Source organism: Oryzias melastigma, linkage group LG9, assembly GCF_002922805.2.
Source record: "Oryzias melastigma strain HK-1 linkage group LG9, ASM292280v2, whole genome shotgun sequence".
NCBI classification, from domain to species: Eukaryota; Metazoa; Chordata; class Actinopteri; order Beloniformes; family Adrianichthyidae; genus Oryzias; species Oryzias melastigma.
In genome coordinates, this window is record NC_050520.1 from 32570650 (window position 1) to 32597488 (window position 26839).

At 37.7% G+C, this 26839-nt stretch overlaps 1 protein-coding gene across 3 annotated transcripts; it reads right to left on the reverse strand.

The window, feature by feature from the left end:
- fkbp15b (FKBP prolyl isomerase 15b) lies at positions 1 to 26827 on the reverse strand. Of its 3 annotated transcripts, none has more exons than XM_024275931.2 (30): positions 26488 to 26827; positions 23724 to 23827; positions 23561 to 23642; positions 22511 to 22580; positions 22349 to 22423; positions 22167 to 22265; positions 20299 to 20448; positions 20145 to 20213; positions 19713 to 19856; positions 18312 to 18448; positions 18171 to 18219; positions 17984 to 18100; positions 17667 to 17760; positions 17509 to 17594; positions 17370 to 17439; positions 16826 to 16935; positions 16651 to 16746; positions 15146 to 15240; positions 13368 to 13470; positions 11671 to 11703; positions 10163 to 10334; positions 9818 to 9954; positions 9565 to 9714; positions 7797 to 7931; positions 6639 to 6731; positions 6117 to 6230; positions 4563 to 4670; positions 2953 to 3497; positions 669 to 768; positions 1 to 556 (listed from the first exon to the last, which is right to left on the reverse strand). In XM_024275931.2, the coding sequence occupies exons 1-30, from the start codon at positions 26535 to 26537 to the stop codon at positions 482 to 484; spliced, it is 3462 nt and encodes a 1153-aa protein (XP_024131699.1). In that variant the 5' UTR covers positions 26538 to 26827; the 3' UTR covers positions 1 to 481. The 3 variants fall into 3 exon arrangements, with proteins under 3 accessions (XP_024131699.1, XP_024131698.1, XP_024131700.1); XM_024275930.2 differs by having other exon boundaries at positions 7797 to 7937; positions 26488 to 26826; XM_024275932.2 differs by lacking the exon at positions 11671 to 11703 and having other exon boundaries at positions 7797 to 7937; positions 26488 to 26825.
- Positions 26828 to 26839: the final 12 nt, after the last annotated feature.

Genomic DNA, 26839 nt, shown 5'->3' on the forward strand with positions numbered 1-26839 from the left:
TACTTTTAATTAAAATATTTTAATGATAAGTCAGAGGAAGATGCTTATCACAAGTAGTAAAGTTTTAGAAATAAGAAAACAAAAACAGTTTCTACACTTATACAGACACATTTTTAAATTATTTTGAAAATGATTCATGTTGGAAACGTGAACACGTCTTTTCTAAAAATGTCTGATTTGAAGGCAACATTATTCCTGATGATTGAACAACCTGCTACAGATCCATTTACAAAAGTATGGAATCTTAAAACTCCAAATTTAATTTGAGATCAACTCTTAACATTCAATCAAATTGTAAGTAAAGGTATTTAATTATGTAAATCCTGCCTTTTATTGTCTGATGTGGCTGAATGATGGAACCACTGCCAGTCCTTCATCTGAACTGGCCTCATCCTCCTCATCACCTGACCTTAAAGGCAAACTGGATTCAAGCCTTTTTCTGTAAAAAAGAAGATAAAATCAAACATATACTCTCTTTTCGTCAATTTAGCCAGTCAAGATCATCATCTTCTTCGTCTCCAAACAAGGGAGCAGGTGGAGGACATCCTTTCAAGCTCTAGACAAATACAAGAAGACAGACCACAAACAGTGTGAGCAGTCTGCCAAAATATAGAGGTAAACACAAAAGAAGCTGAATAACACGTTTATGTCTATGAATCTTTGCTCACCATTTCCTCCTCCTCCTCGTCTTCAGCCGTGGGTTTGACAGAAGTTGTGTCTGGTTTAAGTTCCTGTTCTTCATCGTGTTCACGGACTCCCTCAGCAACACTAAGAGAACAATGAAGCATGAGAACATTCATGGACACAGTACAGACCCAAAGAGTTCAGACTCTTACTAGAATTACTTCAAGGAAGCCTTCAGAAACTAGTCAATGTGGACATTTAAGCAGGATCAAAACCCCAAATTTTGTTGTTTTTGTGTGTATTGTTGTTTTGTTGAGAATAAAAATTCCAGACGTATTTGGAAAGTGAAGTCAAGTACTTTATTTTATTTGGTTTTTACTTCCGGATCTGAGTAACTTAATAGAATAATACATAGAATTATAGATTAAGGAAACCGACAATTTATTAGTGTGTACTAAACATTTGTTGAACTCCACTTTTTATTTTTTGTGAACAAAATTTCTAGAAAAAAAATAATCTAGAGTAAAATTATCAAGTATTTTTGAAGCAAATCCCCTGCTTTGACTCCAATAAGTCACAAATAAGCCCCAAAAACTAAATATTGTCATTTCATATTTTGAAATAAGTCACTAGATGTAAGAATTTTTAATGTTTCTTTGTTGAAACAGCCCAACATATGTCTTGGTTTATCATTATGAATTGCTAATTTTAATTCCTTACTGCATTCAAAGTAAAAGTACTAGTTTGTAAATCCATACGTACTTCACCTGTTTTTCTATTTGAAAAAAAGAGAAAAAATACTAATAAGTTTGTTCTATCTGCAATGGCTTTATTTTTGTTCCAGAACTTTATACTGTCTTCTGTTCATTACATTTGACTGAAAAGCCTCAGTGGTTTAAAACCCACTCTGATGAAAATGTTGTTTTTGGTGTTTCTAACATGTTCTTGTAGCATTTTTCTCATGATGGAGGACATATATAAACTATTTTAAGATTTTAAGTGTGATTCTGAGTGTCTATTGATTCGAATCGATATGGGCTAGGAGATGATAACCCACAGTTTGAAAAAGCTCTGGTTTGTGAAACAGCAACTAAAATGGACGGGTCAAACTCTCCCTGCTCTGCTACAAGTCTGATACATCCACTCACAGACAAATACATCCATTAAAGTCTTCATTTTCCCCATCTGAGCTGGAATCTAGCTCAAAACTTTACGGCTGGATAGCTCTAATATTGCTCGCTGGTTTTTCTTTGCTAGCTTTGGCTTGGGAAGTGCGATAAGCTAGCTGGAGATAGCATAAACAAAGGATTGATAGGAAATTACCTAAGCTAACTTCCCCACCAATAGTCCTGCCCACAACTCCAAGGTGAATTTCTGATGAACTCCTGCCGCTCTGCAGAAACTATGTCCTAGAAAACAACACATGCTTTTTGATTTCACCTAAAAACAGCATAACCATTATTAAAAGATCACCTTTAAAATACATCAAAATATAGTTGGAGCAGAACTTTTTGGAAAATAACAATAATAAAACACGTCTATTTATTTAATTTGTGAACATTATTTGTCCTAATTTCAAGTTCAAAATATTTCCATCAGACCTCACTGAGGAAACTATAGGTTTAGCTTATTTAGTGTTTTTAAGGCAAACAAGTTTGATTTTTTTTGTCTGTTACTTTTGTATTTTAACATCCATCCATCCATCCATTTTCTTGACCGCTTCTTCCCTTTCGGGGTCGCGGGGGTGCCGGAGCCTATCCCGGCTACTGAAGGGCGAAGGCGGGGTACACCCTGGACAGGTCGCCAGTCTGTCGCAGGGCCATATTTTAACATCCTTGAGTATTTGAACATGTTTTGTACAGGTATTTTAACATAACATCATAACAGTTATGCAACTAATATTTATTATTGTGGTTTTACTTAAAAGAAACACTTCAATACATCTCAGGAAAGTCAAGGTTTTAGAATTTGCTTTTAGAGTATATTAAATGTCATATTTAAGGTGAATTTTTATGTGTTGTTCAGTAAGCTGTTATACTAATTATGCAAATTAATTGTTATATTTTTTATCTTTAGGGTGTAAAGTAGAATTAAACTTCTCTGTTAGGGTTTTTTTTTATAAATACTGATTGCTTTTTTCTATTTAATACCATGTTTGCTAATTTATTGAATTTTTTTCCTAATTTGGAGTTTCTGGTCAGCATCTGGACTCTTTCATTCCTTTGAAATACTTCCTCATCTTTTCTTTTATCTGCTCCTCTTCTAGATTCAGTCAGAATTCTTCTTTTCCTTGTTGTTTGACATTGTGTTTCTGGTATCAGGACTTACTCAGTGTGGTCTGTGGAGCTGTTCTGGAGAGCAGCTGGTGGTGGAGGAGGGTTGACTGGAGGTTCAAAAGTTCTCTGAGAAGTCTTTGTTTCTCCTGGACTTTCTGCCTCAACTCCAGCTAAAGAATTGTTTTCCAGCTCCTCAACCGGTGGAGCCTCTTCAGGCTTGTCATGCGGCTCCTCTGGTTCCTTGCTGGAGTCAGCAGCAGAGTGCTGCTCCGGCTCCTCGTTGGACTCCGCTGCCACCTCTAGTTCTGCTGGTTCTACCTTAGTGCTTGCATGAAAATCAGGCGACACTTCTGTCTGGTTCTGTGTGGTGTTAGCTTCCTGAATACCTTCAGACTCACTGACTTTTTCAGACTTTAGCTCAACTGCATTCCCCGTTTCTACTGTTTCTCTCTCTTTGACATCTCTTTGTCCATTTGCAGACACTTTCTTGTGTTTTATTTGTCCGTCTTCCACATCCTCACTTTCTTCTTCATTCACTTCCTCTTTCTGGCGACTGGATTTGCGATCTGCGCCCTCAAGCAGCTGCAGAGTTACATTCTGTAAAGACACACATCAATAAATCAGTATTAGGGCTGGGTATCCCCAATAATTTCCAGAATCAATTCAGTTCAAAGAAGCCGGGGTCGATTCGATTCTGATTGTTTTTTTTTTTTTTTTTTGGATTCACTCAATTCAACTTGATTCAATTCAATTTAAACATTTAGGGATATTTGTTTAGAAATACATTAATAATCTTTAAATATTTTTTTCAAGATTTTCATATTAATCTAATACAGTTTACATACTGTAAAATGTATTGGTGCAATAATATTGATACTATCAAACAGTGTTACATGGATTCTCAGAGAAGCTCCAACAATTGTTTGCCTCTCCTGGAGGGCATTTGAGTTTGGCCACTAGGTGGCGATCACGCTATAGAATTACACCTTATTCCAGAAGAAAAATTATGCTTTAGACCACAAATGGTTACTTTAAAAAATACTTCCTTAAAAGAGTTTGGAAAATGTATGCATGTGAGTTCATAAAGACGTTCATTTAGTCAGCAATGTGGGTTTAGGTTGATCGAGCGTTAGCATTAGCTGTCTTATGGGAAATCCCATTATACGTTAGCATCAAGCTAGGAGACTTTAGCTTTATGTGGTAGATTGATCTCTACTTTTATGGATCGATTATTGATCTATTAAGCTTAGATCGATTCAGATCGATTAATCGATTTTATTAACTCTAATCAGTTTTGGACAAAGCATTTATCCATTTGACAAACTACATATTTAATTGATTCAATGTGTCATGTACTGTTATGTACACCATTTACATATGGATGTATATATGTGGATATGTATGATGTGTGTGGATTTATTTATTTATTTTATTTATTATTTTTCTAATCAATTTATGACTAAATATCCTAACTAGGTTTCATCCATCCATCCGTCCGTCCATTCCTCAATTTTTAATGACATTTTTATGTTTTCTTCACCCACGAATAAACGATGATTTGACTTTTTCCATAGTGTTTATAGGTTTGACTGAAAGGAAATAAGTTGTTTCACACCACGTTCTATCTGAAACGGTGGTTATTTTAATAGTAGAAGGTTTTACCTTAATGGTCGTAACAATAATTCCCAGCACCACCTTGCCACTGTACGATTCTTGGAGGTCGAACTCTGCCCTCAGGGAATGAAATACTCCATTCATCACACGTTTCACCTGCAGGAAGACACCACCAGCCTGATCAAACATAACAGGTCAGGACGTAACGATTCAGTCAAGCCACGATTCGATGCACAGTTTTAAAGTCACAATTTTGATTTTTTTTTTTTTTTTACACAATGAATTAAAGGTATTTTAAGGACAGAAAGGATTCAATTACACATAATACTGAAATGATCACAAATCCTTTCATACTCGCTTCATGTTGTGCTCCATGTGACGGACCGCTCCACACACGCTTTTTTGAAAATTGTTGGCGTGATGATGAATGCAGACGGCTGCTGTCAGGTGTGCAGAATGGCCTGCCTTTTATAAACCCCCCGGCTACCAGGCGGCTGGTGTCAAATGGTATGGACACCCACCATCCGGAAACATTCACACATTGACAAATCAGAGCGGCTGCCGGCTAGTGATCTGTAGTACGGCCGCCCAGGTGTTGCCAGATTTCGGGATGGGGTCATCCCCTCCGTTACTGGACTGCCACCACACAACCGCCAAATGTGCCCGGGTATTCACTGACTAATGTTAGAAAAAAAAAAATCATCTGGTAGCCATCAAGTTTATACTGTTTCTTAAAACCTCTCCAGACATTATGTGGCATGTATAAATGCAATTCCCTCTCGATAACAAATGCCGCCACCTGTCAAATTTGCTGAAAACTTGCTTTTAGGTCGCAGCGCGGTGGTATTTCAGGATATGTGACCATAGCCTGAGCTGGATCTGTAAATCAGGCTATGCTCAGCTATAGAATCTGATCAAATTCACAGAAATTCAAATAAAATCTTGTTTGGCCCCACATAACCCAGTATGAAATGAGAGGATTTCAGGTTACTCTGTATAATCTTGGTTTTCTGTGCAGCACAAGTGAGACGAGATACCAAACAGCTCTTTTTGTGATGGCAGAACAAGAAGATGCATTAATCTTGAACAAAAGACTGGAAATTCCATTAAAGAAGCGCTGAAGTTGACCTCGATTTCTGAAAAAAATTGTAGTAAAATTGCCACAAAATCCCTAATATAGGCCAATTTTTCAAAAATATTTAGCGTGTTGCTTAAATATGAACTAAATTCCAAATTAGCCCAAAAATTTCATTTAGTTTCCTCAGTAAACTTAATAAGTCAAAAATGGTAATCCTGCTGTTAAAATAGGAGCTAAACTCCATATTAGCCTATAAACCTCAGTGGATAACAAATCAGCCAAAAACGTTAGCATGTTGCTAAAATATTAGGTAAACTCCAGATTTTTTTAAAATTACTATTAAAGATGAAAACATAGTACATGAATATATTTAAATATATTTACTTGTTGCTAATCTACTTAACCCTTTGAAATTTGAAGACTTCATTTGGTTCCCATGGGGCATACTTTGCTCAATATTTCCAAAACTATATAGTTTATGAATACCAAAAACGCAAGCAGTAATGTCCTGAACAACGTCTCACCTCTGCTGTAGAGTCTGCCGAGCCCCCCTGCTCCACTAGCCTCCTCTCCAGTTCGGCCACTCGTCTTTCCAGCCTCTCTTTGACGGCTACTTCCTGTCGCTGCAGGTCGGTGTACTTCACGGAAAAGTTGGAGAAATGAAAAAGCATTTGAATGCATTCATACTCTTCGATTTGACTGTTCTAATAACAGGCGTCTTATAAAAATTGCAACCTTTCCACCCTTTAGTATCTTTCCACTTTTCAGGTGATTCTAAATGTAGGTGGGCTGGGATAGGTGGAAACGAATGAGGGGGCGGGTTTGATCTTCCGGTAAATTGTGAAGGAGAAAAGTAGCTCCTCAGGCTGCTTTTATCCTTCAGAATCTACTGGATTTGTCGTTAAAGAATTAAAGAATTACAATAAATTAAAGAACCCAAACACTGGAGCTCCGGTGTTAAGGGGTTAAAGACGTATGTTTGTGTTAGTTACAAGGATGGAAAAAGAAACTATTCATAAATACTGAAAGTCTTAGCCTGGTCTTACTTTTTCCTGAAGTTCCTGCAGTTCTTTGTTATGGCTGCTCTGCTGCAGTGAAGTCTGATCTTCTGAATCTTTCTGCTGTTTGAGGACCAAACACTGAAGATAGAAATGAATAAAATACATCAAAATACCATCTTAACATGTATTTCCATTTCCATCAGGCAAATGAAACTACAGTTTGATTTTATGTTTGAAGTAGTGCTGGGCGAGATGGACAAAAAAAATGTATATCATGATATAAATTACTTTACATCACAATAACAATATATGTCACGATATACTGAAATAAAATATATTTTCATTTTTTTCCTGAAGAATTTGACAAAACTGTCCTTACTTACTTTTCTCTGACTTTAGAAACATTTGTTTGAAGTGCACAACAGTTTCAAGTTTCTTAGTGTGAAAACACATTTTTGCACAAAAATTTAGCAATAAAAAAAAACAAATAAAAACAATAAAAGAGAAATAGACACTTTTCTGTATCGTCTTATCGTCCAGCACTAGATTGAAGTCTAAAACTTCAATTTAAAAAAAAAGACACATCATCAGGTTTTGTATTGCCTGTGAGCCTAATCTAACATCATAAAGGGTAACCAAACAGGACAGTTTGAGGCATACTCCACTCAGGTTTAAAAAAAAAAAAAAAGGGGGGCTAGAGGAGGCAGGCTGAGCGAAGGAGGTGTGGTCTGGATATGTGATTGACAGTGACAGTGAGTTAAACCTGAGGTTTTTAATGTTATCTCGATGGAAATAAATAATATATAAATAAAAAATCAAGCAGGCTGGGCCTCCTGAGTCAGGGCCTCTCTAAACCTACCATATATTTCAGAATAGAAGTTGCGTTTTTGTTTTGCATAGTTTGGCCGGGGGTGTGATTTATTTGTGATTTTTTAATAAATAAAAAGACTCGTGTGTTCGTTATTTTTTCACTAACAACCACCAGAGGGCAATGTAGGTGTGTGCATAAGTATTTGCTACTAACAGCAACACATAAGAAGAAGCGCTGATGCCGACCTTACGTGTGACTTATAGTCTGAAACATGTCACATGCTAATAACTAGAAATGCATGAAGCTGAGCACACAAAATTGATCACACTGGAAGTTTACTTACACAGATGAAGAAATGAGTTTGAAGAATTTATCAAGATGACCTTTCTCACCTGTTCCTGTGATCGCTTTAACTCATCCCGCAGCGTTTCCGTTTCGTCCCTCAACTCTGCCACCTCCTTTTGATGCAGGGCTTTGGCTGAAGCCAACATCTGTTCGTACTTTCCCCTCCATTTGTCCTCCAGCTCCTGCAGCTGACAGAGAGACAAGACCAGGGAGACCGTCAGTGATATACAGTAGGTAACCCCTATCACCATAAAAGAAATAGTTTGGATGCATGACAATTTTCCACTGCCTGTCTTTATTTTTAAACACCAAAATTATAATTTCATGTGTATTTTTAATATTATAGGTTTGAACCTGCAAAAAAATACCAACTACAGTATTTTCTAAGATGAGAAACCATAACAACACGAAAACTCAATAAACAGCAGCCAGATGGATTAAAAGTCAAAGTAACGCCAGACAGAGTCAAACAAATAAATGGCATGGAGAAATTTCTAAAATGTGTTTAAATGAACACAAAATAGACCAAATCATTGGTGAAAACTGATGCATGACTGCAGTCAGAGACCTCGAGGGCTGCATTCCTGCATGTTTTCCAACATACCCTGCTCTGATAAGTTCTAATTGGCTGGACACACCTGAACCAGGTAATCAGTCATGAGTAGGGCTTGGACATCTGGAAACCATGCAGACACAGCGGCCCTCGAAGCCTGGAGTTGCCTATCGCTGACACATCTTCACCAATTTAACATTTGTTTGTACAGATTTATAGAGCCTGCAGCAGACAGTAAGGGAGACGTAAGTAAGGAACCATGGTGGCACTGTGTGATTATATTTTATCCATTAGCACTGCTTTTGTCAAAAACATCTCAATGCAGTTCAAGTTATTTATGGAGATTTGCAGTAAAGAGTTTAGGTTTAATTTGCCAACAAAGACGACGTCTGTGCTCCGTACCCTGTAAGCAGCAAACAGTTATGAAGGAACTCAGTTCTTCATTTACAGATAACAGCTGAGGAAATTATCTTTTTAACGCCTTTGTAAACAGTTTCAACTCAGTAAAAATCAGTTTACTTTTCACAGCATAAAAGAATAAAGACCATAAAACCAACCTGTTATCTGGATCCTCTGCCAACCAACTTTACCAAAATTTTTTAATCTGTTTGACAAAAACTATAAGCCAAAAATGTTTAAAAGTTCAAACTTGTTAAAGTTCACTAAAACTTTATGGTAAGAGAAGTTCTGGCTTCTCCAGAACTTACACCAACTTATTCACCTGAACCAGAAAGCAACAAGGTTAAGATACAGATGTGTGTTCGGGTCCATTGACTGTACATGAGAACTGGATTGAGTGACCCTCCCCCTTGGCGATTTAGGCAGGATGTACCTGCTGGTTACAAGAAGCTTTTTAAGCACGTTCTTGATAACCCTCATCTTTTCATAATGTTTTTTCTTTAGTGCAAATTATTCAAGTTACGATCTGACCAATCAGATGCCTCAAAAGCAGCTGGTCTCATGTTGAACATTCAAAACGTTTGATTCTCCCGAGTTCGCTTTCAAATCAAGCTAATTGGCAAAAGTGGTTGCCATAGAAACGTTGACTCAGACATATTCAGACCAATCATTGCAGACGTCGTCTGGTTTCAACATGGTGGGGTCTGTATTGTGGAAAAAATGGCGACTGAATAGGGTGACGTCACAATCCAGTTTTCATATACAGTCAATGGTAAAGAGGCACACAATTTCCATGCATCATTTATTCTTAATGTCTTAATGTTTATAGGCTAGAACTGGAATGTAGCAGCATCTCCAACCACCTGCTGACTGTTGTTGCTGCTGTCCCGAGCTTCCTGAAGCTGAGCTCGAAGGTTATCCACTTCCTTCTGGCTGCTGCGCCGGATCGCCTCCACTTCCTGTTCCAAGCGCTGGCGCTCCGCCTCCCAATTCTTCTCCCTCTCTGACAGCGCCTGCAGAACCAAGGCTTTGTGAACACTGACATTTTGAAAATTCCAATGATCCACGTGCATTCCTGACTTTAGTGAGAGAGCGGCGAGCAGGAAGCATTCTTACTTGTTCTGCGGTTCCTTTACCAGCTTTCAGATCCAGCAGCTCTTTCTCCAAACTGGTGATTTTCAGCTCCATCTCTTTGCACTTTTGCTTCTCTGAGCGATACTGATTTTTGGCCTTCTCTGCAATCTCCTTGAGCTCTAAAAATAATTTACACAAAACAGTGTTAACCATATTTGCTTGATATTTATTCACTTTTAGCATTACTTCCTAGTTAAATTTACTAGGAAATGTTACAGATTCTATTGTTAAAGGGCTACATAACCATTTATTACATGCTGCAACCTGAAAATGATACAAAAATCCCAAACTTACACTAAACACACCTAAAAAGATCAACAAACGAACCTTCCAGTTGTGATTCCTGAGCAGCGAGCAGCTGGCGGCTGTTCTCCCCCTCTTGGAGGGCTACGTTTAATTTACTTTCCAGCTCTGCAGCCTTCTGCTGATGCGCTGAAGCTTCAAGCTGCACCTGAGACACCTTTGCCATGGAGGAAGCCAACTCCTCCGTCAAACGGACCTAAAGAAACAGAAGGAGATGCAACCCAGGTGGTCTGACATTAAAATCCAGCTCACATGGAGCAAATGAAGTGAAAAAAAATAATAAAAGCTTGGATGAGTTTCTACTGGTGTGAGGAGCATGCTCCTGTGGAAGTAAAATAGAATGGTTAATCGATGGTAGTGGTGGTGGTGGTGTGGAAAAAGGAAAAAAAGAGAAGTAGGGATGATTTAAATGATTATCTAGTGACGGTAATGAGATTGAACTGCACTCAGCTACATCTAAAATTCCTAAAAATATAACTAAAGCTTGTATTTTTCTGTTCTCTGAGCAGAAGCTTTTATTTTGCTAAAACAGGTGATATCCACTGCTTTACTTCAGAGGGTCACAGTGGGACAGTCTTAGTGAGAAATCTCAGATCTCCCTTTCAAGTCCTTCAGGGGGGACAGACAGACATCTTTCCTGGCCAGCCTGTAAATAGGATTTCTCAAGCCAGTCTTGCAAAAATGATTCCTCCAGGTTGAGCAAAGTAAAATGCTTCCCAAGGAAAGTAGAGGGTGGCATTCCTCCCAGAAGTCCAAATTACCTCACGTGGATCTTGTCAAAGCGGCAAGATGTCCTGACTAATGGATGAGAGACACCCTGTTAGAGAAATGTCCATCTGTTAAGGTTCATAGCCTCATGGCCAATTTGATCCATACAGGATAATTCATAGGATCACAAGCTCAACCTAGAAGTCAAGAACATCAGTTCATAAATCCAATGACTCAACAACAAAGAGGAGCTCTCAGAGCTTTGTCAAAGAATGAACTGCTGTCAGATGAACTTATGGACATCCTTAGTTCAGAAAGGCTAATCCTACCAATCACTCCTTTCCAGTTTTCACCATTGTTGCCCACATTACCATTAAATTCTCCAGTAGAACAACAACAACAAAATCTCCAGCACCAATTCTAAGATGGATGCTCCAACCTGACATTAGCCACATGAGAGTATTGATAAGTGCTCTCTGTGGTCACATGACTACTTCTGCTTGCAGTTTCCCACTCTGGACAGCTCCAGAGAACAACGAAAGTCTAGCGGAGACAGGATCCAAATCACAAGCAGATTTGAGATTAAACAATAGATGTTTCATGTCCCATCAGCCAGATTTGGCACCTAAAGATCATGACACAAAAGCCTGGTGGTATTTAACCCCTATCTGATCCTAAACCCACAGGGGGTTCAAACCACAACCTATAAGAAAACCCTGACACTTCATCCCTAACAGTAAAAACGGATTCCATCTTCATGGTTTGATGCTGAAACAACGACTGGTCAACAGTCTGGTGGAAGTTCCTGGAGTAAACAGGCTCACCTGGGATGAGCTACAGTCCAGTGGAAGTGCATGCTGAGAAGAGACACCAGTAAAGGCTTCATTTTCAGTAGAAATAACAGTAACAGGATAGAAAACAAAAACTGGAGTCAGTCAAATAATCAAACTATTGTTAAAGTCCCCTTCATGGGCGGGGCTGCTCAGCTCAGCACCAAAAGCCACGCCCCCTCAGAGAAAATTTTGGAAACAAAGGGATTCAGATCAACATGAAAGATGGCTTTTTACGACATTTAAGTTGTGGGATTTTGGTAAAAACGTCATAATCAGAATTAAAAACACTACTGAGAACATTAAAAAAAAAACTGTAATGGGGGGACTTAAAATAAGTTCAAGGACATCCAGCTAATTAAAAGGAAATCTGTCAATACAAATCATACTTTCAAATACTCTGTGTTACAATAATAATAAAAAAGAAATGATTCAATATGATTTAGAAAAGAAAAAGTCTTATAAACAACAAACATTATACATTTATAAAATATGAGCTAAAATAATAAAACTTGATAACATTTTCAGCGATTATTAGCGCCTTTCATCTGTTAAGGAAATCAAACATGCATTCCAAATGAGGCCCTGATGAGGGGGGAGTTTTTCTTCCTGTTTGAAAACTTTTTCAGGTTGAACTTCTGTATAGAACAATAATTTCTGGTTTTCATAGTAAGACAACAAAAGGAAACTTAAATATGATGAATTCCCGCTTTTATCTCTCTCGCCTCTTTTCCTACACCAACGGTCGGCAACCTTTAACAGTAAAAGAGCCATTTGGGCGCGTTTTCTACTGATCAAAACCGAGTAGGAGCCATATCTTTACCTTTTACCTTTACTAGAGGCCAAATTAGCAGAAAATCTAGCTTGTTACTTAATTAGTAGCTAAACTCCAAATTAGCATAAAATTCCTTAGTAAATTAAATCAGTCAAAAATGTTAGCATGTTGCTAGAAGACAAGCTAAACTCTAAATAGCCTAAAAACCCAAGTAGATAACAAATTAGCCAAAAATGTTAGCATATATTACTAAAATATTAGCTAAACTCCAAATTAGTATAAAAAAGCTAGCTTGTTGCTTAATTACTAGCTGAGCTCCAAAATAGCCTAAAATTCATCAGTAAACTAAATTAGACAAAAATGTTAGCATGTTGCCAAAATAGAACCTAAATTCTAAATTATTCCCAAAAAACTTCGGTAGATAACAAATTAGCTGAAAACATCAGAATTTTGCTAAAATATTAGCTAAACGCCAATTTAGCATAAAATTGCTCAGAAAACTAATTAGTCAAAAAATGTTAGCAAGTTGCTAAAATATAGGCTAAACTCTAAATTAGCCTAAAACCTCCAGTAGACAACAAATTAGCAAAAACATTAGCATGTTGCTAAAATAGAACTCTAAATTTTTTGAAAATTACCATTAATTTATTTTTCTTCATCCAGAGAGCCACCATGGAGAGATGAAAGAGCCACATGTGACTCTGGAGCTGCAGGTTGCAGACCCCTGTCCTCCAGCAATTTGACCCAAAATCATTAGATATGACTGTCAAAGACTATATATACAATGTATGTAGTTTCTTGTGCATTATTCTTTTTTCTTGGTCCGATCTAATTGTACAGGTTTTTGAAGACAAAAAGGCTTCATAGCAGCAATCAGATAATCTTAAGAGAAAAGGGTTAAAAAGGACAGCATTACCTTGTCCTGCTCAGCCTGCAGAAGTTGCGTCTGGTTGTATTTGCTGGATGTTCTGAGAGAATCGTTCCTCTGTTCCATCAGTAGATGACTCTGCTCCAGGCACCTACCAAACAACAAACCATCACCATGATGTTATTATACAACTCATATACAAGTATATTAGCATTAAGCCAAGACAACTTATTTTGAATAGAGAGATAATAACTCAAGGGGCTAATATTGTCAGAGTTGGTTTAAAACACATTTTATCTTGAGTTTTGGCATCTAGACGTCTATTTTCTGGAAATGTTTTACCACTCATCCAAGTGGCTTCATCAGTCTGAGTGGAGCCGGGTACAACCCAACATAAATGAATAAATGAATCCTGAAATTGGAAGGCCTTACGTAGAAGAGAAAAACAGGATGGAAGAGTTTCATCCCATGTAGGCCTTCAACGAGGTATCATCTCGCGCCAGGACGAATATTGAGGAAGAGTCCCAAGACAGAAACATTTCAAACCTACCGACACATTGAGGCAGAAGCTGGTTCGCCCCAAAGATAAAGGAAGCAGTGTTGTTTATCCAGTACAGTGCGGTGAGGAATGGTCAGAGCTGTACTTTGGAGAAACTGAACAGCAAGAGCTCAGGACCAGTTTCTGGTGTTTATTCACACTCAACCCTTTAACACTGGAGCTCCAGTGTTCATGTTCTTTGATTTTCTCCTTCAGGATCTACTGGAATTATTGTGTTAATGGTTGAAAAGTTACAGTTGATTTTGTTTTAGCGTCCCCGACGACACCTCAGGGGTCAAAGGGTTAAAGGACACTCATTTGAAGACCAAAATGTACAGAATTCAAACGATGATGGAGGCCTTAAGACACAATTCGTCTCCTGTTTATTAATTACAAAGAACTCCTGCAACACCGCACCCAACAATCCAGCAAATTATCACCTCAGTGGCCTTGTGGTAGAGTGTCCGCCTGAGACTGTAAGGTCGTAAGTTCAAATCCAGACAGAGTCATATCAAAGACTCTAAAAATGGGAACCAGTGTCTCCCTGCTTGATAATGAGCATTGAAAGGATGGATGGGGGCTGGATGGGGGCTTAAACCACCCGACTGCAGGACTGCGAGTACTCCTTTTCCTGCAATTGGATGGTGGACGTTATGCACGGCTTAAACCCAGGAGCACTCAGTCTAATGCAGCTACTTAGATGAGTGGTCATTCAAGAAAGTGCAGTGAATGACTGGACTTTAAGATAATGTTAACTGAAGAAGTGAGAACCTTCATGGAGTCATTGTTCTCTAACTGTACATTGTAGAACTGCTTAAAAAACTCCCTTCAGCTACATAAAGTATATTTGATTTGATTTGATATTTTTAACATTTCCTTCACAAAGATCAGTTCTGTGGGCGTTACAAGAGTTTTTCATTTTTCAAAATAAAGTAAAGTTAATTGGAAAGTAAAACCAGAAATAGTGTTGGTAATGTTTGAACCGTGAAAATCAACAAAAGTAAGCATATTTTCTCTAAAATATTTCATTATGTAGTTAAGACAGGTGAATATAAGGAGTTCTTAAAAATCTGTTTATTTGTTCGTGTTTGGATTTTTCTACAGTGTCTAGTTATAACCTGCAGAATTACCTCAGCAAGCTGCATGTCTGATCGTGTTACCTTAAAAACTACATCTTAGTTAGATAGTTTTAAAACTATTCACATTTTCATTCATAATTTTTACACTTGTTTTCCTTTTATTTTGTAATTTTCTATTTTCAATAAAACCCCAAAACAGTCAAACCCACCTCTGGTTTTGGTTGATGAGATCGCTGATTTTATTGTTTTGCTCTTCAATGCGACAGTTTTTCTCAAAGACTTCCTTTTTTAGACATTCATTTTCCTAAAACCAGCAGAAGGAGCAGACAGAACCAGTCACATGCTGTAAAATGAAGACATCAAAACAATTCTAAGGGTGCACTCTTATCCCAAAAACTAAAAAAAAAGAAGAAAAAAAACTTAAGTCAGTCAAAACAGCTAGTATGTAGCTAAAAAAACAACAACTTCAAAATAGTCTAAAAAACTGAAAAAAAGCCTAAATTAGCCAAAACAGCTAGCGTGTAAATATTAGCCTAACTCCAAAATAGCCTAAAAAACTTTAAAAAAGGCCCGAATTCGACAAAACAGCTAGCATGTAGCTGAAATATTAGCTAAACTTCAAAAATAGCCACAAAAAACTCTTAATAAATACCAAAACAGCAGGATACCAATTTTTAAAACTTTAAAACTGTAACTTTTCAAAACAATTATGAATAAGAACAGACAGGAATAAAACTATTTGAGTACTGTGATTCATCTTACAGCTTTATTACTGTAAACTGAAATACAGAACACAGAAATTCTACTGTATTTCATTTTACAGTAATAAAGCTGTAAAATGCTTTACAATAATTTCTGGCATCCAGATGCCTGAAATTATTGTAAAATCTACAACAACAATTTTGCAGTGTAGCCTAACTCCAAAAAAGCCCCTAAAAACTTTAAAAAGCCTAAATTATTCAAACAGCTAGCATGTAACTGAAATATTAGCGTAACTCCAAAAATGGCCAAAAATTCTTAGTAAAAGCCAAAATAGTCTAAAAAGCTTGCTTTTTTATTCTAAAACTGAAAGGTTTTAACATAAATATGTATAATAAAAACACAGGAATATTATTCATGAATAAATCAACTTAAACCTTAAATAACTTTCAATATTTTACTCTCCATAAAAATATATTTTGTCAAAATGATAGAAGTTAGAAAAGAGCGCAAGATAACATCGGGTCATTAATAACAATAAAATTAAATGATCTAGAGGGCCGGGTATACCCCCGGGCCTAGACTTTGACACATGTGATCTATTGGAATAGAGCTGATAAAAGAAAGTACGGAGCAAGATTCACTATATTAGCATGGTGTCTACATTTCACACCAAACTTCCTCCAGCCATAGGTGGCGGGCATGCGCTGGTAAACAGTAATAAAGAAAAAGAAGAAGCCCCTCCCTGCTTTTCTAATGTGAACACCATAGGATAAATGTTACATACTCAGTATGAATTTAGCTTAAGGTGGGATTTGCAGCACAGAGCACTTCTGATTGGTCAATTATACTATTGTCAATAGATTAAGAAGCCATAAACCCCACTGCCAGATTGCATTGTATTTATGAAGTTCTCAAGCCTGTAATATTTACTACCAAATATTTATATTTCTGTTCTGAGTTAGGAAAAAGCAGCTTTTGCTTCCAAAGCAAACTAGACTCTCCACTAAAATACCTGAACAATTCGTTGAATATTATTGACAATCATGGTGGTCTCCATCGTCATAGATGCATTAGAGAAATGACTTCCATGCCTCTGAAGATCATCAATCTGTGGAAGCAATTAAAATCCAAGTTAGATGTGAGATTCCTTTGAAAGGTAAATGATGAATTTGTAAAGTGTATTTTACCTTTGAGGCCAGCTGATCCACTTTATCTGCTACTTTTCCCACAGCTAACCGAACTTCTGTGTTTTGCTGGCGGGCCTCAATCATCAAAAGGGAAGTCATGTCTCCAGGAGCTAAAGAAGACATTGTGAGGGGATTAAAGTTTGTTCCAAACTCAGAGTTTTACTTTTGACCAATGAGGATGCAGCTATTACAGCACTAAATCTTCACTTGGGGTTTAAGACACACTCGTTTTTAACATGTTCTCGTACTGTTTTTTTCTGATGATGGAGGACATTTTGAAAGAAAATTAAGCTTAAAATTACATTTCTGAGTATTTTTTTTAATACAAATTGTTGCCAACTAGGTGCAGATGAAAAACTGCTGTTTGAAAAAGATCGTATTTGTCACAGTATATGATGGACGGGACACAAGCTCCATGCTCCTCCCCGTTCTGATGCATCCACTTGCAGAAAATTGATTCATGTACATTTTTACAATAGATCAAAAGATGATCAGAGTGGGACTTTAAGGCTAAAGATATAAGGTGTGGATATTGGTTTCTTACCTACGTATGCAGGAGTTTGTGTTGGGTAGACGTGGTTGACTGGTGGCATCTGAGATGAAGTCACAGCAGTCTGTGTGCGTGAGAAAAGATGTTACAAAAGAATCAAGCTACCAAATACTCAGAAGTAAACAGTACTCACTTGGAAACTGCTCTGCAGCTCGGACTGAGAGCCCATCAAAGTCATGACGGGTACTAAGGCGGACGCTGGCGCTGGGTGAGAATGTACTACAGAGGGAATGGTCCATTAATAGGAGCACATTGATGCTGCACAAATAAAGACATAAAAACAATGCTCACCGTGGGCAGGTGTAGGTGTAGAAGTAGCTGTGAACGGCTGCATCGAAGGAAACGGAGCTGCAGGATAATTTTTTGTTCTGCTTCCACCAGGGTCCTGAAAATCAAAACAAACCAACGTTTAGTCAGAACCAAAAATGCAATTAAAACCCACTAAAGAAGTATTTTCACAGCAGTACTCAGAAAGTCCCACGAAACAAAAATAAATTGATTTTCTGCTAATGTTTTTAAAAAATGAACACAATTTTTACAAATGTTTATCGTCTTCACTAGTTAGTGTAAATATTAGTGTATGAATGCAAAAAAAACGAGAAACTGGCCTCAAGTTCAGAGTCACTGGATTCAGGCTGATTAGCAGCTTCTGGCATGAATGGCAACATGGGCTGCCCCATCTTTGCCATGCGAGAAATTAGCTTGGCTTTGGTGGCATCAGGGTTCTGAAAACAAAAACAACTGTGGTTAAAAAATAAAAGTCAGCTTTTTTAATTAGATGAATGCAGTACTTACTGCAAGTTGTTCACTCAGAGAGTTAGACTTTGGGCGAGGTGGTAGCTCCCTGAGGTTATAAAAAAAAAAAAAAAAAGCTTATAGTCTAGAGGAAAATTAGTGCTGACCATTCATTCAGACGTAAGTAAATCTCACTCTGACCTGCTTAAGGCAGAATTAGCTGGCGGTACTGGCTGCTCTGGAACCAAACTCTCCACAGTGTGAGCCGGGAGGGGAGAAGCAGAGTCTCTGGAGCTGATGCTCGACCCATCAGAGAGATTGTCTTTGGAAAACTTGGCCTGGAAAAACAGTCTCAAATGACCTTTTCTTTAAATGTCAACAAAAAATAAAAAGTTTCAGAGGGTTTCAGGTCCTTAAAGAGTAATCGGATAAATGCCCCCAAAACCCTGTGACCCTGGATAGGGTTCAGCAGGTTCAGATGATGGATAGATGGCATTTGTAGCTTTTAAGTGAGGATTCAAGTTTTTTTCTCGTAACTCTACGACTTATAAATTTACGGGTATGCAACACTGTCTACATTCTCCTTTCGTGGTATTTCTGCGCAAGACAGAGACATGACGTAAGGTGGCAAATGGGCTTCTGCGAATGTGAACTAAACGGACAGAATAAAGTGGTGGCTCTGCAAACGTGTTCTTTATTTTACAGTTCTCCGCATTTCCGAAGTCAACCCCACAGATAATAATTTTATTTTGAGTCGCTAAAAGATTCGGAATATCTTTGTTTTTGACACTGATCTGGAAATAAAGCTTCACAAGATCCTCCATGTCCTTCATCTTTGAGCACAGCTCTGATAAACAGACAACTTTGGTTCTTTTTTCGTTACTTTACGACTTTTAATCTCGTAAAAATTACAAGAACAAAAGTTGTAAATTTATAAGAAAAAAGTCATAAAAATAGCCTATGACCTTTAAAGTCATAAATATATGACTTTATTTTCAAATTTTAACAGTTACGACTTTTTTCTTGTAAATTTGCAAGATTTAAGGTCGTCATTAAAAGAAAAAAGATGTTTGTAAACTCCCCTTAATACTCCATCGTATTATTTGAATATTATGTGATAGAGATTTTAGTCAATTTAAAAGAGAATTTGGCATTTATTTGTAGTTTTTGGACAAAAGAGTTTTTTATTTTAATAAATAAGATGGAAGATGAACGTCAATCGAACTGCCTAACAGAGCTGTCTGCTATTAGAAATCCAACAATAAGAAAAGCGACCATTATTTCATTTTGGAATGGGACTGACATGATTTTTTTAGAATGAGCACTGGCGTTGTCTAAAAATTGCAGAAACTCAGTGGTTCAATGTGAAAGTCCCGCCCACCACTGATGCAGGAGGCGAGCAGGTCAGAGTAGACAGACACGCCTCCACCTGAGAGCAGATTCCAGCCGAGCAGAACACCTGAAATCCAGCTGGATCAAACTGCTCTAAAAAAAATAACTATCTTATTATTTTCCACAAAAACAATAAATGGACTTTTCCTAATAAAATAGATATCTATGAGCAAAAGTGTCAAAAATAATACAAGTAGCTTGAAAAATTACCCGCCGAAGCTCTACTTCAAAGATCAGCGTGCTGTTGGGGGGGACTCGGTTAGGCACTCCTTTGGAACCGTAAGCCAGACTTGGTGGGATCACGATAAGACGGCGGCCTGCCTTCTTCAAGCCAAGCATCCCTTCCTCCCATCCCTGGAAAAAAAATAAAACAAGATGGTTATTTATACGACATCATGATTATAACAGAAACATCTATAATACATGTCAAAGTCAAGGCTTGGGGGCCGGATCCGGCCCTCCAGGTAATAATATCCGACCCTCCAGATCATTTTATTTTATTGTTATGAATGACCCGATGTTAACTTGCGCTCATTTCTAACTTGTATAATTTTGACAAAATATATTTTTTTGGAGGGTAAAATAATGAAAGTTATTTAAGAAGTCTTATTTTCCTATTTTCCATCGTGGCTATGGACTTACTTTGATGACTTTTCCTGCTCCAATTTTGAGTCGCAGCAGCTTGTCTTTGTTCTGGTTGGTGTCAAACATCTGCAACAGTATTTAAATAAGGATAACTTGTACATCCTGGAACCAGTACCATCCAAAAAAAGATATATAGATTTTAGTGCAAGACCTGTCCAATGGCCTGGTTCTGCAAAAGCCAGCCTGTGTACACCACCTCCAGAGAGTCTCCAGTCTCCACTGCTTTGCCCTCACCAGGACACAGATCCTGGATCACCACTGAATCCAAGCAGGCCACGCTGTTGGCTTTTGCTAAGCATACCTGATCAGAAAGGGAACAGGTTAAAAAAAGAAGAAGCTGAGTTTGATTTAGACAGATACAATCTGAGTTCTTAGATACAGTGTCTTACAAAAGAGATTACACGCATTTCTGTAAATATGAATTTTAATGATCAGCGTTCACTTGCAGGGTGCATGGTGGAGCAGTGGTTAACACTCTCGCCTCACAGCAAGAAGGATCAAGTACATGCGGCTTCCTCCCACAGTCCAAAACCATGTTTCATAGGGAGACCTGCTGGGAGTGTAGGCTGCACAAGGTCTTATATGTAGGCCAGTGCTCGGATAATAAAAGCTCTATATGTTAAAACCAGGATTTTAAACTGCACTCGGAAATGGATTAATAACGGGGTGACGTAAATACTTGGAAGATTTGGTTAAAATATCATATCATATATAATAAGCCTCTTCTCTACAGTCTAGCATTGTGGTGGAAGTGTCATGGTTTGGGGTTACCTGTGTACCACCCTCCTACTGGAAACAGTTATTCAACCTTTGTTGAGCCATGACAAAAATTCTGGGGTACACCAGTGACACTACTCTAACAAATATGCTGTCTTTGGTTTAGGGCTGAGAACCACTGGATACCTTATGATACGATGCGATACATGGCTCACGATATCGATGATATCCCGTTACTGCAATAATTGATAAAAATGATCTCTAATAACTCATATTATGTAGAAAAACACATATTTTTAGGACAATATATCCCTATTTGTCTTTTTTAGCATTTTTCAAATGAAAATAAAATATTGATACTTGTGAGAACCCATCAAGAATCGATCGCAGGAGTAAATATCGCGATATGTCGCAATATCGATATTTTGGCACACCCCTACTTTGACTATACAGTCAGCAATACAGTTTTTTAAGATAATTTATACTATACTTGAGCTTGTTGAGATAAACCCAAAATTATATCCAGACAGGCTTGGAATAAAGATCTTCCTCTAAAGCTGTCAGTCTGTTTTCAGTTTTTAATCACAGTCAGAACTGAAAGATGAGTCATAGAAAATGGGATTAATGTCAGGATAGCTTAATTGGCCAAAATGTGAAACTCATTAGCAGCAGTCAACCAAAAGTTCTCTGAAGGAAAACAATCTAAGTCTGGCTTCAGAGTAGACCAGGATCTTATTTCACTTCAATGAGTTTTTGTGCTACTGTAAAGTCCTACCTCATTCCCAGTATGAGAAGAAATAAACGGACTATTTCTCCTCAAGAGTTTTTAAATATGTTCCTATCACCTCACACTGTCCTCAGTGAGTGTGAACATCTCAAGGTTGCTGCACATATTGTAGTCATTTTTAAATGCATTTTTACATAGAATCCACTTTGTTAAGAATACTTGGTTCCTCTAGCAGATTATACTCACAGCCTTTAGCCACATGACAGCTCCTTATGAAGCAATAAGGCCCTACAGTATGTCCTGCCACCATTTCTTCACACAAAGATGCTGTTTTTCCAAAGCTCATGTCTTTACATGGTTCACAATCCCCACATCACATGTCACGTCTGCTTTTTACGGACTCATCTGCTAATGTCAATTGGCTTCACATATCCTTGTGAGCTGGTGCAACCAGGAAGGGAAGAGGTAGACAGTGGACTAGCTGAACATTTCACACCTAAACCCTTTTAAAACCTTAGTTACACACACCCATATACGACCTCCGTAAGGCTGCTGCAGGCTTTTCGGTTGCTCACCTCTTTGCAGAAGTCTGACGACGATTTGTCCGATTCAAACATCAGAGACCAGTTCTGCCTCTGGTCATCATAAAAAGTGCAGTAATTGTTAGGCTGTACCTGCAGAAGAGACAATCCAGGAACTTCTTAGTGCACTTATTTATTTCACGCATCTTTCTTTATGCACGATGAGATTTACTCACAGTAAAGATGAAGCCCATGTGGATTCTTGCAGCAGTCAGTTGTTTCTGCTGGCTCAAATACAGAAGAAGTTTGTACTGCCGAAGAAAGAAGAAAATATTTTATTTTTTTACCAATTTATTGCCCCAGATTCTGAAGGAAGTGATCAGTTGTAGAGCTCTGACCTCTTTTGCTGTGTGGTTACCCACAACGGCAGCTCCCAGCTTTCCCTGCTTCATGTATTGTCCATTAATACTGGTCAAGACAAAGCAGCAGATACATTTTCACTCGGCTTGAGTCAGATTTGTGGTGCGTCTCCCTTGTATTGTGGAGTCTGTCTCACAACTATCCAACACATTCTCACTCCCAAATCATCATATATGGATTTATGTTTAGTAGGGCTGCCAGGATTATTCAAGTAATCGACGACTAATCGACTATTAAAATAGTCGACAACTAATTTATTGGTCGATTAGTCGTTACTTTATATTATATGGAGTCAGAGTGTAGTGAAGTTGAAAGTTATAATGGCATTCTGCTAGCTTTTTGGACTATTTATTTTTATTTATAAAGTTTTTTTTGGCTATTTTTGAGTTTAGCTAATATTTCAGTTGCATGGTAGCTTTCTTAGCTAATTTAGGAATTTTTCATTTTTTTTAGGCTGTGTACATAAGGTAACAAATAAACAAAGCTCTAACTAAGAATTTAAAAATAGAGTATATCAAATGACCTTCTCACTACAAAGAACAAAAACATGTGAAAATAAAAACTCACAATACTTTTTTTTTCAGGCCTGGGCGGCATGGCACCCTAGGCGAAAAACGAATTTGGCGCCCATTGCAGGGTGTTAGATTTAGGCATTTCAGCTGGGGCTCCAACCGGAAAACGCGCTAACTGACTGTGCCACCATTTGGCGCCCTCTCCAGCAGGATGAGCCCAAGGTGGCTGCCTATATCTCCTGGATGTCTCTGCATTTTAATTCATTCTATATTTTATTATTATTGAGGCACACTATTAATGTTCAGGCTGTTAATATTGTATGATCATTGTTTTTAACAGTGCTGGTATCCATATTCCATTTCCCCTCCTTTTTATTATATTTCCCTGCACTTTTCTTTGATTAATAACACTTGAATGATTGAATTAAAAGTCACATGCTAGCATGAATGGACTGGAAAAAGAACTCCTGCGTAAAGTTTGCATTCTCTCTCCCTGATGACAAAATACCAACATACTATTTGAAGGCTTGAACTGCTGAGGCAACCAACACTGCTGGAGTTCCAGGCACAGGTCCAGCTGGATTTTGATTGGCTGTTGCTGCAAACAGATAAAAAAAAAAGTTCCTGTCAGTGTCCTCATCAAGCGGACATCAACTCCTGACGTCTTCATCAGTCTCACCTGGTGTGGAACCCTTTTTAGGCTGTTTGGGAGCTGTGTACTGAAACATGCCGTTGCCCCGACCGGCTTCCTGGTCTGGTTCAAACAAGGAGGCCAACTTGGCTCTGGACAAACAAAACAAAAGTCACATACAATTTACTACAGTAAATGGAGTCATCTTAGTGCTTCGTCTCAAAAATGATCATCTGGGCTACAGGCAGGTGAAGTCTAATGTTGTAAAAATGGCTAGATAGTGGTATTTGCAGAGGTTACGCTGCACAAAGGCTACACAAACAAAGCATGAGGTCAGATCACCCTACTGATGATCTAATGCTGGAATTGCAACACTTTACTAAGTTACCATAACTATTGATCACTAGTTAAATGTTATTTAATTTTTCTTTGGAGTAACTGTACTGATCTACTTTAAATCAGCAAGTGCAGTGTTTGATTTTTCAGCCTTAATCATCATTTATTGAAAAAAAAAAGACAGATTTTAACAATGGGCAACAATCTGAGCAGGACCACAATCCTGTGGATTCAACACGGAAAACTTGTCACAGTTAACTAATGATCTTTATTGCTCTAGTAGGATGGTTACATCAAGTGTCTGACTGTTGAGTTGAAGTGCTCTAATATGAAACCCCAGCTCCTCTCACTTTGGTATGATCAAAAGGTCACACACATTTTAAATGTTCTGTAAAAATGGACATTAAAGACAATGTACCTAAAAAAAAAGTCTTAGGGGAGTCCACAAGATTAAATTGAAAATAAATGACTAGACAAGATTGGTTATTATGTTTTGTTATGGTTATATACATCTATTAATTGCTAAACTTTCTTGCTGAGGCTCACACAACATCCTGTAGTCTGTCTGCAGTGTCACCAGCTCCGTCTGCATCAGTAAAGACGGCCAGACTAACTATAGCTTCATGTTGTTCCTCCTAAGACAGATCACTGTTTGTAGTAACCTAAATCCCTAAATGTTAGCCATCGTTCTTCTGCTGTCCGCACAATTATTAGATCATTTGTTTACCACCAAACTAAGGTCTGATGGAGTTTACATCATCAGATATACGTGATTCCACGGAACATCTTCACATCTTTACATCATCTACTTATTTTTTTTTTTTATCTTGTCCTGTCCAGCAGCTGAGCGAACAGATACAAGCTGAAGGTTCTTTTAGGGACTAAACATCCTCCTCCATCCGTTCCTTTAAGTTCACTGACTTCCTTAAAAGTATGGGACATCATGATAATCTGTAGCAGTAATGTTTACAAAAACTCTTAAATCAAAAGTCTTTTTTCTTCTTATAGGATTCCTCTCCTGATAGCAGTTTCATCACTTGATTGTGTATGTCTGTTCCCATTGGATGTGTCTGCTTATGGATATTGTCTCTTCATATTGACTCTTAAATGGGCTCATAGCTCATGTGATTGTCCTGTGTGACCATCAGCTGCATTACTTTGTCTTGTTCGTTGTGGGTGTCTTCTCATTGAACATATTTCTGAACCTTCTGTGCATCAGAACAATAAACTAAATAAGTCTAACTATTATCATAACCGACAAAAACATATTGGGTCAAACTTTCACTTAACATGTGAAATGGAAGTGGTCACACACTGTCGAGGGCGATGTGAACGAAGCTTTACAGATAGAAGAACTCTACATTCAAGAGTGGGGTAAGTAATAGACTGGTAAATAGCTAATATTAATATCAGGTCATCCAAAACTATTTTTTTCCTTTGCTGAAATACTTTTTTTGTAGAATTACACTGACAGAATAGTTTGGTTATATTACTGTAATCTCCCTGTATTGTTAACAGTAGGAGTGAATGCACAAATTACAAACTACACAAAATGTCAATTTTTTGGCAATCACATAATAAACTGTGATCGTTAGAACAGCATTAACTTCTATTGCTGTGGAACTTCCATAGACTGTAAAAGTACTTCTTATGTACAGTCTATGGGAACTTCACTACCTTGTTAATCAACGCCTGATGAGGATCAGTAAAGAAAAGTTCTGACGGTTAAAATTTTAATTAAACAGGAGCTTAGTGTCTTTGCCTTTGAATTTGTGATACTTAAAAAATATATTGGTTAGCTTGATTTATTGATTATAACTGACTTGTCAAATTGGTTAGATGAGTTGGGTTATAACACGTGCAGACACTGCATTTCAATGAGTATGCTGACACAAAAGGCCTGATGACAAGCATATAACAAAGCAGACTTAAAGTATGATGCAAACATCATAAAAATGATTTCAGATACTTTGACACAAAATAGAAAAAAAATCACGAGACTTTAACAGCATGTCCACATTAAGTTGTACATCTTAACATGTTAATTTTGACTTTCTTTTAAAATTCTAACAAAAAATATATTTTTTCTCAATTTATATCCCATTCCCATTTAGTTTCTCAGTATTCCTTTTGTTTTGATTTCTTTGTGCTGAGTCTTTGAGTGGCACATTTTGAATTAAATCTATTGAAGAGTCTTTTATCATGGTGTCATATTCAATTTTAAGCAGGTTACTACAGACAAAAACATGAGATACAAACGAGCAAATAATAACCAAGTGTTGGAATAGCAAAGGCTGCGGCACAGATCCGCCAACGGGGCATTAAAGTTGGCATTTAAATGCATTAAGGGGGCATTAACTAGAGTTAATGATAACACGCGCTAGCTCAGCAGGAGAAAGGGCAGCTAACCTGCTCCGTCAGTAGGTTAGCCCCTCCCCGCTAAAGGAAGAACTGGTTTAGTTTGAATCAAACGTACCCTCCCGTGGGGGACAAGAAGTCAACGTCTTCGTCGTCTCCGCTGAACATCCTTTAAGTAAAAATTGTTCACTTATCAGATAAAACAAACAAGACAACTTATCAGCACTGCTGCCGAACTTCCCTTTCCTGTGTGGAATCAGCTGACTATCCACCTGACTTCTCTGGTCACTACCCTCCTTACCACCAGAGGGCGCTAAAGGTTGTGATACCCAATGTGTGATTTTTTTTAAATAAATGAAACTATTTTTTATTTTATTTTATGGTTTCGGTAATCAAGTAGAAAATGGTGTCTACAACATTTTCCTTAAGCAGCTTAAACAGTTTAATGTTTTATAAAAAACTGAAAATTA

Bases quoted from the DNA above. Each gene is read 5' to 3' on its own strand.
- fkbp15b (XM_024275930.2), bottom strand. From the start codon at position 26,537: ATGTTCAGCGGAGACGACGAAGACGTTGACTTCTTGTCCCCCACGGGA. The intron at 23,828-26,487 runs GTACGTTTGATT...TTGTTTGTCCAG, and splicing joins TTCTTGTCCCCCACGGGAGG to AGCCAAGTTGGCCTCCTTGT. The intron at 19,857-20,144 runs GTAAGTCCATAG...TTTTTTTTCCAG, and splicing joins GAGCAGGAAAAGTCATCAAA to GGATGGGAGGAAGGGATGCT.